This window comes from Molothrus ater, chromosome 11 (assembly GCF_012460135.2).
Source record: "Molothrus ater isolate BHLD 08-10-18 breed brown headed cowbird chromosome 11, BPBGC_Mater_1.1, whole genome shotgun sequence".
Taxonomy (NCBI): Eukaryota; Metazoa; Chordata; class Aves; order Passeriformes; family Icteridae; genus Molothrus; species Molothrus ater.
This window is the reverse complement of record NC_050488.2, coordinates 15,826,524-15,840,835: the sequence shown is the minus strand read 5'-3', so window position 1 is coordinate 15,840,835 and position 14,312 is coordinate 15,826,524. Positions and strand designations below refer to the sequence as shown.

The 14,312-nt window shown below is 37.3% G+C and overlaps 1 protein-coding gene across 1 annotated transcript in view; it reads left to right on the top strand.

The window, feature by feature from the left end:
* SUCLG2 (succinate-CoA ligase GDP-forming subunit beta) overlaps window positions 1–14,312 on the top strand; it is a 107,180-nt gene that overhangs the window by 33,405 nt on the left and 59,463 nt on the right. Inside the window, exons 3-4 of the mRNA XM_036391243.2 lie at window positions 13,700–13,799; window positions 13,932–14,022. Coding sequence (XP_036247136.1) covers window positions 13,700–13,799; window positions 13,932–14,022 — 191 coding nt within the window. The remainder of the gene's footprint in view (window positions 1–13,699; window positions 13,800–13,931; window positions 14,023–14,312) is intronic.

Genomic DNA, 14,312 nt, shown 5'->3' with positions numbered 1-14,312 from the left:
AAAACCCCAACTTTATATTACACTTTGTGGAGCTCTTTGGTGCTAATTTAGGTAACAGTTCTCAGATATGTCAGGTTCTTCTTTGCACAATACTTATGTTTTGAAGAATTGTCATTGATTTTGCTTCACTGAAACTGGCCAAAGCCAGTACTTTTTCTTTTTTTCTTTTTTTTTTAGCATGTTATGTAATGCAAGAGAGAAAATATCTTCATTCTTGCTTAAATGCCAACCAGATGCATATTTAAATCTTCATATGAAAACTAATTTCAGTCAGTATGGAGGGAAACTTTATGGAGATTGGCTTTCCTGCTTTGTATTGATTCCTGTTTATATCTTTAATAAATAAAACATGATTTATTGTTATAAGCTCATATTTACAAGAGGAGGAGATTAAAGTGTCAGCAGGAAAAACAGAAAGGAGGAATGTGAAAACTCTTTAAAACACACAAACTGAAAAACAACTTGAATAGCTTTTATGAGGTATATTAATTATCTTTTGCATAAATGTAAAAAGTTGAAAATTGTTATAAAAGTATTTGATTTTAATGTATTTTCACTTCTTTGAGAGAATTATTGTGTGGACATCAATTTTGTAACCATACTAAATGTTAATTCAATGGATATTAGAAGTACAAAAGAGGCTGCATCTGACTCAAGGCACACCCTTTGCAGGCAAATATTTTTGTCTGTATGTTGTATATCAGTGTGTTGGGTCTTTACCCATGCAGGCAGAATGCATTTACATTTGGGACTCTGTGTTTGGCATGTCTTGGCATGGTAGGGATGCAAATAATGTACAGAATGCTCTTTTCAAATACAGATGGTCCCAAGTTTCAAAAGCAGCAACTGTAGCTGGCAGCTCTGGGACTTTTGGGAGTGTTTGCAGGGAAAGGCACTCTGCACTGTGGCATTTGAAAAGCAGAACCTTTAGACAGATGATTGGCACAAATGACCAGTGATTTATAATGTTTAGTCCTATGATTTTTTTCCTCAAGCTCTGATTAGCTCCAAGACCTCCCCATTCTCATCAGGTGTGTCCAAGGAAAGTTTTGAAAGCAAATCCATTGATTTAAGGCATTAAATTTGTGTGCCTGTGTAATAGCTCTGTAAGGCTGATGTCAATATTACATAATCAATAAAAATAGGTCTGTATGTTTGACCTGTGTAGATTTTGAGGCACTTCAAACTGCTTGCAGCTTGTTTATTGTGCACTTAAATCTTGATTTGTGATAACAAAGTGCTCTGAATTAGGTGAGTGGTAAGAAGCCATGTTGGAAAATTGTTATGATAGTAATGAAATGTGCCTGATTTTGTAACTGTGCTCATTTGCAAGATTTTTCTTTCTTTGTCTATTAATGAATTGATTGTGTGACAGGAGAGTTCCTGGGAGGTGTCAACAGAAAACTGGCAGCTCCACCTGCTCAGTCTGCAGTGCCATGGAAGTGTCATTGTGGTGCTTTATCACTTCACTTCTTAGACAGGAGAGCAGAGGTTGGTTTCAGTTCTCTGCTGAAAGTAATACACTCTTCATTTCCATTTTTATTTGTTTTCCTGCTTCTTTTACTGGTCTGGGGCAGCTTTATGAAAAGCTTATTGCATGGAGCACAGGTGACTGACCAGGGTGGCCAAGGTCAGAGCCTTGGATGTCTTGTTCTCTCTATCAACGCCTGTCCTGCACTGCTGGCTGGAGCTTCCCTCCAGGGCTGTCCTGGACAGAGCTGTGCAACAGCCAGTTCCTGGGGGAAATTACTTGAGTTCACACCAGCATCCTGGTATTCCTCTCTGCTGCCAGGTCCCTTGTCCCCCTGCAGCTTTGTTTTTTTGGGTTACAAGCACAGTGGCAGTGCTTTGCCCTGAGGGTGGGGGATCTTCATGCCTTGTTTTGTCTTCTGGCTTGGCCCTGGGGGTTCCACACAGGCTGCCCCAGAGGGTGGAGGATTTCATTTTACTCAGGCCATTGTTCTGTAACATACTGGGGTTTTGTTATGCCTCCTAATGTTTCCTTTGCTGAAAACTCAGGAAATTGTTGATATTTCAACCTTTCTACAGGCTGCAGGTGAGTAGGACCTATTCTCAACTTAGTTGCTGATGCTTCAAAATTTCTTTAACAAATGCAGACTTGGTTCTGCAGAAACCAGCCAAGGTGATGTCAGAAAATCACCTTGGTGTTAGTCAATTGAAAGAAAAGGTGTGATTGTAGATGTTCAGTTTCAGATCAGTGGTAATAAAGCAACAGAAAATTATTATGTGCATTATCAGATTTCATTTCTCATATATCCAGAATACTTGGCTTTAAAACTGTAGTCCTGAGGCTTTGCATCTGATTTACTTTGAAGAAAAATCTATTAATATCACAAAAGCTACTTTTGTGATTAATTTGAAAAAATCTTTCCTTGTGAAACAAAGGAATTTTTACTGACAAAGAAAAAAATAGATTGTGTTAAAGAAGTGCACAAGAAAATACGAATGGTTTAGATTCATGTAGGTTTGTTTAGGACATGTGCTAATCTGTCTTAGGGGAAAAAATAGGAAAACTATGAGTCTGATTGGCAATTACTGCAATATCCTTGTCACTCTGGGATAAATGACTCTACACCAAGATGGACAACTTTATTAGCACTGTTCTGTAAAGTGCTGGTTTTCAGTATTTTTAAGAGTTAAAACATCAACAGGGTTTATAATGTCCCTTTAACCTCTTATTATTTAACATTTGGGTTTTCTAAGGAAGAACCATTTTTTATTTTTACTGTGGAATTGTCAAAACTCAACCACAGGGATTTTCTTGATCTTTTTCACTTGGGACTACGCTAGCAACCAAAAAGAATGTTACTGATTCTGGCTTTGCCCTGTAAGGCAACATCATTGAATTTGAATTCTCTTCCCTCTGTCCCCAGCCAGAAAACTCATTACAGCATGACTCTGGGAAGAATGGTGAAATGTATACCCAGGGTGAATTGGTTCATAAATTCAAGTCTTAAGATTACCTTGTAAGATGGACACTTTCCCATGGTTTTGTTGGATAGCTGCAACTTGAAATATGAAACATAGTTCTGTCATTGTATAGCCTTAATCAGATTAGTTACAGGCCACTTAAAAAGAGACCTTCAGGAAATACATAATGAAGTATTAAGTATTTAATACTTAATACTCTCCCTGTTAATGAAGGAAAATGTGCACTTAACCCAGAGTTACTTAGGAAATTGTTGTCTTCTTTCAGACTGTATCTGTCTTCTCTGGCATAAAAGTGGTATTTTAGTTCAAAACTTTTCAAAGCAATTCTGAAAGGCAAAATGCACAAATAAGTGTGATTACCTTTGAGGTGCTGGATCCTGGCAAAGAGTTGTGGCTCTTCTGCTGAGGGAACATCTGATTTTTCTGCCATTGTGTGTCATGTTCTAGCTTGGCTTGAGTTGTGTAGGCCGTGCTCCAGGTTCTAGAAAATCTAGAGGGAATGTCAGTGTGAAATACCAAGGAAAGAAAGTGGAAGCAGCGGATTGTCTAAATTGACTCACCCCTGAAGTGGATTGCACCAACTAATGTGTGTGTGTGTATGTATATGAACAAATATACTATATATAAATGTATATCTGTGTGTATATATATATATATAAATATATATATGTTGTGTGTGTGCCAAAAACTCTGCCCATTAGGTTGACTTCCAGTAGTGGACAGCAGTAAAAGCAGTTATCTGAGTTATCCTAGGTGCTTTGAAGGAAATTTCTGCCATTACAGATGTTTTAGTAAAAAGACCATTCTGATGATGGAGGTAGTTTTTTATTTCCATTTTACAGCCAGAGACTTCAAGAGTTTATGTAACTTCAGGCGCTCAGATGGGACTCTCAGACCAAATTGCTCTCCAATCAGCACATACACAAGGTGTCATAAAGGGCAGGGAAGAAGGAGGTGGCTGTTCTGGAGTCATTCAGAGGAGCAGCTTGCAATGATTTAGAGTCAGCTGGTTTTTCAGCTGCTGTGTTGGGTACTGGGAATTCTTAGTCCCTGTAAATGACAAGGTAATTTAATTACTGGGAGCCTGTAATGAGCTGACAGGCTCCCAGTCCAGTCCCAACCCATGGATTTCATTTCTCTGACTGGCAGAGCTCTGCCAGGTCCTTGTGGCTGGGCAGGAGCCATCCTGTTAGCAAATTCATGGAGTGGGTGAAGGTGAAGAGTATCAGTGTCACAACACGAGTTGTGCTACACAATTCATACAAGCTGCTGTTGTGGTGAAATTCCACTTCTAGAAGAAAAATCTTAATTGTGATCTTTGAGGCAGGCACTGTGATTGATTGTAACCTCCAGTGGCTGGCATGGACCAGAAGTGTGTGAATGGGAAAAAGGCTGAGGAAGTGCTTGGAGCATCCTAGACATATGCAGACATTCCAAAGCATAATTTCCTTTATATCATTCCAAGCATATGTTTTTTTATGGGCTTTTTTTTAGTGCCTAAAAATTAGAAAATAACTTTTAATTGTTGTTTATGAAGCACCATATGGCTGTCTGAAATTTTGCCTTCTTGTGGAATGAGGAAAATGAAATTAATAGGAAATCACACTCAGAAATCTATTATTAACTTAATGGAACTAACAGCTTGTCCAGTGTCCTCATACAGATCATGTTGTAGCTGCATATAATAAAAAGCAAATCCTTATAAAACCACTGAGAAAATGAAGTGGCAGAGAGAGGCCAAGCCAAAAAGCTGCATGTGTTGGTACTGGGCATGGTCATGAATGGCTCAGCTAACAAGCTACTGGTGAAAATCAAGAATACAACATGTATTTTCACAGTTGCTTTACCATGTGTTTGAAATCATTATATTTTCTTCTAGGTGGTTTATGAATTAAAGGTTTATCTCAGGATAAACATCTCTTGTCTTATATTTTATTTTCATCTTTCAAGCAGAAACTTGTTTAGTCTACCCAACTTAGTTGTTCAAAATTCTGTGGCTTTTTTTTGTGGCTTAACGTTCAATAAGTAATGGGAATACTTTAAACCTAATTTTTTTCTCTCTTAACCTGTCCTAATAGGCAGAGCTGAAACTATAAAGTTTGCATTATCTTGCTTCCACCAAACATGCAAAATTGAAGGCTCTTAATACAATGGTGTGAAAAAAGAATACACCACAATATAAAAATTACCAAGCTCTTAAAAGCACAGCAGGACTTTTTTTCCCTCCTTATCTGGAAAATCCCCTAAATTGCCTTTCTTCAATATTTTTGAAAAGTGTCTGCAGATGATGTGATACTAAAAAAAAAAATCACAACACAAAAGAAATCTAGGAAAAATAGCCAAAACTGTTTCTTTTCCTTAGAAGGCTGATTAATATTGGCAGGGATGCAGTGTTAGGGATATGTTCTGGATGGGTTTATGTTGAATGTAGTGGCTGTATGTGTGAGAAGGAATTGTATAGGCTGGGTAATTTTATAAATTTGTAAAAATAACTTTGTTCAGGTAATACAGATTTGAAACTATGTTCTAAACAATTTTTTTCAGCATTGAATCTAAATTAACCAGTGTATCATTGATCACTGAGGTGGCCTTTTTATGGAGTAATTAAGTCTGCAATATTGAATTAGATATTAAAGATTCTTCTAATAGGTCTGCTCTTAACCTTTTTCCAGTATTAGATTATTTTGGCAATTGCTTCTATTTCACATATGTGATGAGTAAACAAAAACAAGAGGAGGTTGTAGGAGGTGAAAGTCAGTTATTTTGGGTTAGTTGTGGCAGGGGGTGGCAAATCAGTGTCTTGCTTCAAAATCAGGGCAAGGAGTCGAGGGCCTATGTAGAATAACAGCTCCAAAGTAATACTTTTCAACTTTCTGTCTTTAGCGCTACTGAGGCAGACATAAATTCTTCAATGTGATAATTTTCCCATCCAGATGTTTCCCAGATAATGACCAGTCTAGCATGATTCTCTTCAGAGGTTCAATAAATTATTTCAGCAATACATTGAAAACTTTGTACTTAATTCCACTGAATAAGTTGGATAATGAATCAGGCTACTGGAAGACATTTCAATCCTACTGGACTTGGCTCAGATCAAAATACTGCCAGATTTACTATTCTTTTGTATGTTTCTAGTTTTGGATGTGGATTGATTTATTTATGGTCTAAATAGCAAAATGTGTGCTATCTAATGCAACCCTACACAATGAAACAAAAGCTAAGGGATACAAGGCTAAGAGCTAGAGCAGAATTGTATAACCAAAACTGTCTCTGGGAGAGAAATGTTAATTTTGCTAAAAATGTAAATTTTCAGCTGAGAGCTGTTCAGTATTTTCATTGCTTTGGGTAAAAATGCAAACTGTAGAAGAGATTTAGGTTTGGAGCTTCATTAAGAAGTTCTTCATGAAATGTGTCAAAGCCCCACTGAGGGAAATATTTATGCAGGCACCCAAATGCCAAGCTGGCATCAGTGTGTGCTTAGAATTAAGCAGATAGCTACCTGTTAGATGAAAGCATCTGTAAATTGTTGTGAAGAGGAGAAATGACCTCTGTGGTGGTGGTGAGTAAAGAGGTGAGGTGCCTTGAAGTGGGGCAGTGCATGCGCATGGGCACCTGCCAGGTCACTTTGTCCCAGCTTTTACAAGGCAGCAAGAGAGGATGAAACCCTTTGAAGGAATTTAGTCCAGGCCTAGTGTTGGCAGCCTTGCAGGAACTGGGTCTAAAGCTGATGCCCACTGAGATTTCTCCCTCTGAGCCTGTGGCCTGTTCCTCTCACTTCCCAAGGCTGTTGGTTTTCCAGCCTCCACTGTGTGATGTCCTCCACGTTTATTTAAGCTTTGGCTTCCATTTTAATGCTTATTTTTAAGGATCCTGCTGGGCATAGCAGGCCTGTGTGGAAAGACTGTGCTTGGCAAAGGGCTAATTATCAAGTCTCTGCTTGAACAGGGTTCACCTGTCACATTATGGATTTGTGAACACTTCTGAAAGTAGTGGTGGTAACATTGCAGTTGTCTTTATTCTCTGCATATTTTCAGATATGAAAGAGGGAATGTTTAGATTTTGTATCAGGAAAGAATTCCTTACCACCAGGGGGGTGATGCACTGGAACAAGTGACTGCCCCATCCCTGGAAGTGTCCAAGGCCAGGATGGGCTTGGAGCAGCCTGGGTGGTGGAAGGTGTCCCTGCCATGGGAGGGGTTGGAACAAGATGGGCTTTAAGGTCCTTTCCAAATCAAACCATTTGTAATTCTACAATTCATATTAACAATTCATCTTAACTTGCTTTTTTACCATGTGAACTCCCTGGTGTCTGGCTTAGCTTTTTTATTTCATGCTCCATTTTTGAGACTATCTCCAACTACAACAACTCCTTTATGATTGAAAGTGAAGTGTGAGAAAAATTAATATGTGTGCCTTGGTTTATGTATTCTACACTACATACAATTTTTTCAAAATCATCTCTGCAGTTCAATAATGGATAAAAGAATTAGAATCAGTCAGAGAAGGCTTTGTATCTTTTTTTGCCTTACATATAATCAGAAAGAATGAAACTTTGAACACGTTCCAGGAAAGCAGGTGTGTGTATTGTTGCAGTGTTTGTTCCTAATGGCTGCTTGACTTCAACACTACAGATTGCATAGAGCCTGTTCTCTGAACTGTATTAAAACAAATTGTGTTATGCTATTCAGTCAAGAATTTAAGGCACAGTTGATCTGCCTGAGTCTGCTAACTTTAAAATATATTTTACTGCGGGGGGGGGGCAAAAGGTTTGCATGTTATTTTGGCAAGGAAGCTTTAAAAGGTAATTTTTTTAGATTTTTTTTTTGTAATTTAAGGAAATGGGAAAGATAGAAATGTCTTGATAAGAATCTGTTCAAACTGACAAATTTTTGAATGAAAGTTTTAGAAATCAAGTCTTGTGATTTATTCATGTATTTAATACTTACAAGGAAAGCACATGATTTTGCATGCCCAGGTTTCTCAGTGCTTAACAGAGTATCCTTAGAAGCTTCCATGGTGGTATTGTCAGGTCATAGGGATTGTGACTAATACAGAAGGAAAAGTCTTCTTTGCTTGCTTTTGCAGCCTCTTTAAAATGAAGTCATCTGAAGAGGAGAAAAATAACATTGGCTTGGGCATAGTATAAAGGATATTTTGAAGTCTAAAAGTAGCAAGAATGGACCTACTGGGTATAATGAAGAAAGAACCCTGGATTCCTTTGCATGGATTTTTCTATTTTTGTTCAGTATTTACTATTTATATGCTGCAGGATGCCAGGATGACTGCAGGTTACAGAAACTGCCTTTCTCTGTTTTGCCCATAGAATGGATGTTGCTTTAGAGCTGGCAGAAAGAGCTTTTTCTCTCTTGTCAGTGAACTTCAGTGCTCTTCCACAAAAGAACAAATTCGTTCCTTTCCTGATTGAGTTTCAAACCACGTCTCCTCTCAAGTTTGTAAGCAAATGTGAAAATAGCTATTTTTCTAAGCCCTTTGTCTATTACAGAGGAAATTTATGTAAAAAATAATGAGAAGTTAGGTTAAAAAAGAAGCTGTTAAAGGCTGAAAAATATCAGGAGTAAGATATCCCATGGAGTTTGAATCAAGCACATACAATGAGCAGTTTCAATATGAGAACTGTTTCTTTTGGATCCCTGCCTTAGTGTGCATATTTTTCCATGCATTATAGTGGTGCATGGATCTAGTGAAGCTCCCTTTGCTGTATAAGTAATTTATCAGGTTTAACTTACATGTAGGATGTGTGAATACTTGATTACTTTTACTCTGAGAGGGTTTAAGACTGCAATATTGAGAGTGAGCTTTAGCTTAGCTGATTTTATCTAGCCTTAAAATTTTTATCACTGGTGAAGTGTGTAGTAATGGCTATGAAAGCAATTAATAATAGTAGTGACAGAATCAAGAGACTGACTAATTTATCATTATAGATTTTAATGAGGCCTATAATCTAGCAATAAATATACAATATATTCAAAAGTATGGAATTATAAAAAGGATGATTTATTTAACTTTAATTCTAAACTAGTCTCCAAACCAAAGGTTGTAGAAAGTGGGCTTGTAAGAACGTAATTCTTTTTGGTGTTATGGAGCAGAAGGATGAAAATAACAAAGGAAGAGAGTTTAAATTAAAATTAAAGGGGGGAAAAAATCATTGTTTATCTTCATTCAAAAGGCCTTTAAGCACAATAGTTTTGTAGGTGTGGGAGGTACCTTGTGGACAGCTTCTTTTTCATCTCAATCTGCTCACTTGGCAGAGCCTGGGAGCTGCCTTGGATGCTGCATCCCTGCAGCTCTCAGAAGATGGGCAGCAGTGGAAGTGGCAGCAATACTTAGGAAAAGCTGTCTCAGATTTCAGACCAAGCTGGTGTAAAGAAACCCAGATGTGAAAAGTTATAACAAATTTAAGATTCAGTGTTCATTATGGAAACTAAGCTTAGTTACTAGGTTAAAAGTGAAAATAATTTAGGTGTCATTGCTTAATTGGATAGTTTGTCCTTAAAAGACCTTGCATAGAAAGATAGTTAGCCTTTTTGTAGCTTTTTAGTAGAATGCTGTAGAACTCAAGGCTGTCCTGACTTTGCATTGTGCAGCTCCAGTGACCATGGGTTGCTCTCTGCTTTGCAATGTGTGCTAAGCTCATTCTGAGAGGGATCCGGGCACATTCCAGGGACACTCTGCTGCTGCTGCAGTGCTTACACTGCAGTCAGGGGTTTGCAGTGAACCCTTCTGTGCTCAGCTGCCTTACACTGGGGTAAAAATACATTGATGTAATGGTGGAGTGGGTTCTGCATTTTTAAAGAAGGCGCAGATAGTAATTAATTTATACAGAGCCCCTGCAGATAGAGAAGCCAGACCACTGAAAGTCTCATGGTGAGACAGAAATTTGATTAGGAATTCATGTGAGACCTCCTCCCTTTGTCCCAAGCTCTAATTCTGTAGTGTGGGAGGTCTTGTCAAAGCAGTCCTGAGTTCCCTCTGCTAGAAAGCCTTTTGTTCATGAGCAGGGGAGCTGTTCCCATACATCTCGTGTTCTTTACAGCAGTTTATTTTTGATAAGCTACAGCACATTTTAATGTAATTGTTAACATGCCTAATTTGCAGCCACACAGTCGTATCAATAATAATGGAAAGTTGTTCACAGGTAATAAATTAGCATAGCATATAACCAGCAGAACTCTGCTTCTCACTATATTGTTTCATGATCAAGAATTCAGTAGTTAAATATACACAGCAGTGGGCTGAGAACAAGCTGTTCATTTTTGCTGCAAGCAGTACCAGTGGACCAGAGTAATCATAGCTCCCAAAAGCAGGACTGATTTTATTGATTTTAAATAGGCTTTCATTACAGCACTGAGCTTATTCCAATTGCAAGGAGTATCACTGCTGTTTGTATTCACAGTGCTGGCTGAGGGAAGGAGAGGTTTTGTTGGATGCCATGTAGAGGCTCTTTGTCCCTCAGTGTTCTATTTTGCCCTGCTGAAACGTCTGAATTTATTATAGAAAAATAAGTACTCAAGGCTATTTTCCTGTGGTTAAAATTTTTTAGATACATAGAGCCAGACCCAGTTCTCAAATTTTGAATTCTGAGTATTATTCTGAGGAGTCAAGGTCTTGCTTATTTATTGGCATTTGACTTGGGGACCAGCTGTATTTTGGTTCCATTTTTTTTAAAGGATTCTTTAGAAATCATGGAATCACTTTGCTTGGAAATGATGCTAAGATCACCAAATCCACCCATTTAACCCAATACTGCCCAGTCCAGCCCTTAAACCCATCTCTAACACCACACTTGCACCTCTCATTTTTTTCCATAGAATAATGTAAAAAAGGCAAATAAGATAGCTGCTCAGTCTGAGATATTAATGTATTCAGGTTATAATTAGTGAAGAACACATGCTGTTACCAGCAATGTGTCATTAATCTGCATGGAGCAGTTTGCAGCTATTTGTTGCTAAATTAGTGACACTTCAAAGCTGTCGGGTATTTGTATTGTTTCTAATGATAAAAAAAATTATAAATCTGTGACTAAAAACCCACATATGCACACTTAAGAAGCAGGCTGGTTTGTTATTTGGTTTTCTTTGGAGTTTTTGTGTTTGTTTTTGTGTTTTAATTTGCACCAGGCTGGTCAGTCAGTGGCCCTACACAGAAGTTGGTTGAAGCCTTAATGCTGTTGAAAATGTTGTAAGGTACTTTAAGGGGGTGTACAGGCATGTTGTTTGTGAGAAGTTTTCTTCAAATACTTTATGTGTAACTATAGAATTCTGCTTAAACATTTTTTTCCAGTGTTACTAGAACAGTTTGGAAGGCTATTAATAGAAATTAGTTACACCTTTCTGGTTTTAATGGGTTTCATACTGACTTAAGGTATGTTTTTTATAATTTTTTTTCCTTAAACCTGGAGGTGAAGGTGAATTACTTCAAATATTCTAGCTAACCCCACGTTTTTGTTTTGGCACAGTCTTTCATAACATAATTTGGGAATTCAGGCAGTAACAAACAAAAACTTTGTGTGGGCATTTCTAGAAATCAACTCTTTAAATAAGTTGGTGACATTAAGTAGTGAATCAACTTGGTAAATACTGAATGATCAAGCCCAGTTACTGTAAAATGAGATCTAGATGGTTTATTTAATTTTAGAGAGTTTGGGCAAATAATTATGGAATTAAATTGCTTCCTGTTGGTTTCCTGCAGGGCATGAAGAACCTGCTGTACTGTGCTCTGCTGAGCTGCTGCATTGATTAGTCCTTCAGGTCTAATCTTTACATGGCTGTGCTCACTTTTGTGTCTGTTGTTTATGGGTTTGATAGTTGTTTTTCTGAAGCTACTCTATTGCCTTGATAGTTCTCTGGTGGATTATAAAAATGTACACATTAATTCCTTTCTCTAGCTTCATTTGTTGGAGCCCAGTGGAGATAATTGGTGTTCATGGAAGGTGGTGGTTGGGAATGAGGGTGATGATCACTCCCAGAACTGATACCAGCCATCACTGACAATCAAAGCTCACATTTTCAGGATGGCTGGAAGCTAAAATTGATTTCATTAAATGCTTACAGCATCTCTTAACAATACCATATTAGATTCTTTATCACAGCAGCTACTGTGATTTTTAGAGTTTGCTTCTGCAGGTTGAAAAGTGATTTATAGTTTTAATTCATCTTAATTTGTGTGCTTACGAAACATTTTAGATAAAACTTTTTGTTGCATTTAAATTTCCTTGTTATCTGCCCTGCAGTGGGCATGAGTAATAGGGAGCCCAGAACATGAATATATTGGAATGCATGAAATATTTTCAAGGAGAATGCTTTTAAAGTTCAGAGTGATATATGTCAAATTTTACTGAATGGATAAACATGTGGAGAAATTTTAGCCTCCAGAAGCTTAGAAATTAAGCATTTCTTTGTACAGTATCTGTGTTAAAAATAAGTATTATTAATAATAATAATAGTAACTACTACTGTGTTAAAGTACAATAACTGTGTTAAATAGAATATTTGTTTCATAATATTTATCCTATTCTAAGGTTCAACTTTTTTTTTGTAGCTGCTGAAATTTATTATACAGGCACTTTGAAATGATGCTGTGTCAGAGCTTGCCTGCACCAAAAATTGCTGCACCTCTAAACTTATATTTAATAATCTTTAAAGTGTTTTTACAGCCTAGAAAGCCTGTATGTGTTTGATGGAAAGTATCTGTATCCTCTGTGCCAATTAAACAGTAAATTTGTCAATTTAACAACAAATACTCATGTTTTCTTGGTACTTAGATAAAATATTATTGTCCGAGGTGTGACCTAATCCAAACACCACTGAAATCAGAGATTTCCACAGACTGCAGGAGAGTGTAACAATTCCAGACACACTTAGTGATCTGGTCATATTAGGATTTTGCAAAGCAGCCAGCACTATTATGATGAATGTGCAAAGTGGCAGTGGTTGGTGTTATTAAACATCTTAAAGGCACCTGGGAGGTGTTCATGGTTCAAGAATTTGCTGTGATCTGGAGCTGCAGGGATGATGAGTGATGATTTGGTTTGGTTGGTTGTTTTCCCTTTTTCCCCCCTGTTTGACTCTGTAAGGATGTAAGGATTGCTTTTGTTTGGAATGTAGGATATGGTGCAATTGCTTTTGTCACTGTTTTGCTGCTCTTTTGTGTTACTGAGACTGTGACACTCAAATTGCCAGAGATCCAGGTGATGCCTCACAGACAGATGAAATGTTTCATTTCACAGCTCCTGCCTCTGCTCTGCACTCACCTGCCCTTTGGACATTGGGATTTCTTCTTTAAGAACCACATCCATGCATTTCCTTCCCCGTGTTCAGAGCAAGGAATGGAATTTATTTCCCTTGATGAGCATTGTTTTGTTGTGTATTCAAGACAAAATATGATCTGATTTATGTTTAAAAACCGTGCCGTGTGTGAGCCATGGAGCTGGGCTGGCTGTGTGTGTGGTTTGTTGTGCAGGCCATGAAGCATTAACAGCTTGGTTCTGATCTCAACAATGACTTCTTTATCCCTCTGATAAACTGTGTATCCCTTAAATTCCTTGAGCAATTCTTTTTTGGCAAGGTTGCTTTATAGAAGTGATGAATTTACTCTTCTTTTATTGCTCACTAGTTATAAACAACTTCTTGTTGGTTTAAGAGTCCAATCTGGAAATGCTTTTTGATCTCATACTAACAAGCTCAATAATTGACAAACCACAGAATTGCAATGTGTTTTTCTTTTACAGAGGCAAAGGAAATTGTTCTGAAGGCACAGATTCTGGCTGGAGGGAGAGGGAAAGGTATTTTCAATAGTGGATTGAAAGGAGGAGTTCATCTAACTAAAGAGTAAGTATTTTCAGTTGAAAAAAAAACCAATAAATAAATTGCTTCTTGTATAATATTTAGACTGTTTACAGTAGCTATGGACTGTTTCTTTTAATATTTTTCAGTAAACTAACATTTTTGCTTTGTTTGTAGCCCTAAGACTGTTGAACAGCTTGCTAAACAGATGATTGGGTACAATCTGTCAACCAAGCAAACTCCAAAGGATGGTGTGACAGTTAAAAAGGTAAGATTTTGGCCTCTTGAAAGTTGAAAACTATGTTCAGCTGCAATTTTGCATTAATAAGCTGGGATGTACAACACAGATTTTTTTTCAATCCTTTTCCAATTCCTGATTGATTACACTTAATTGATTAAAAAAAAAAAAGATAATGTTACTTCTTCAGTTCATGTATATATTTTGTTCATCAATTTTGCCATACCCACTGATGGAAAAATAAATTGTTTTCTCAATGAATATTGAAAGAAATCCTTTGTCATAGGCTTATCTTTCAAAAAATACATATTAAATGATGA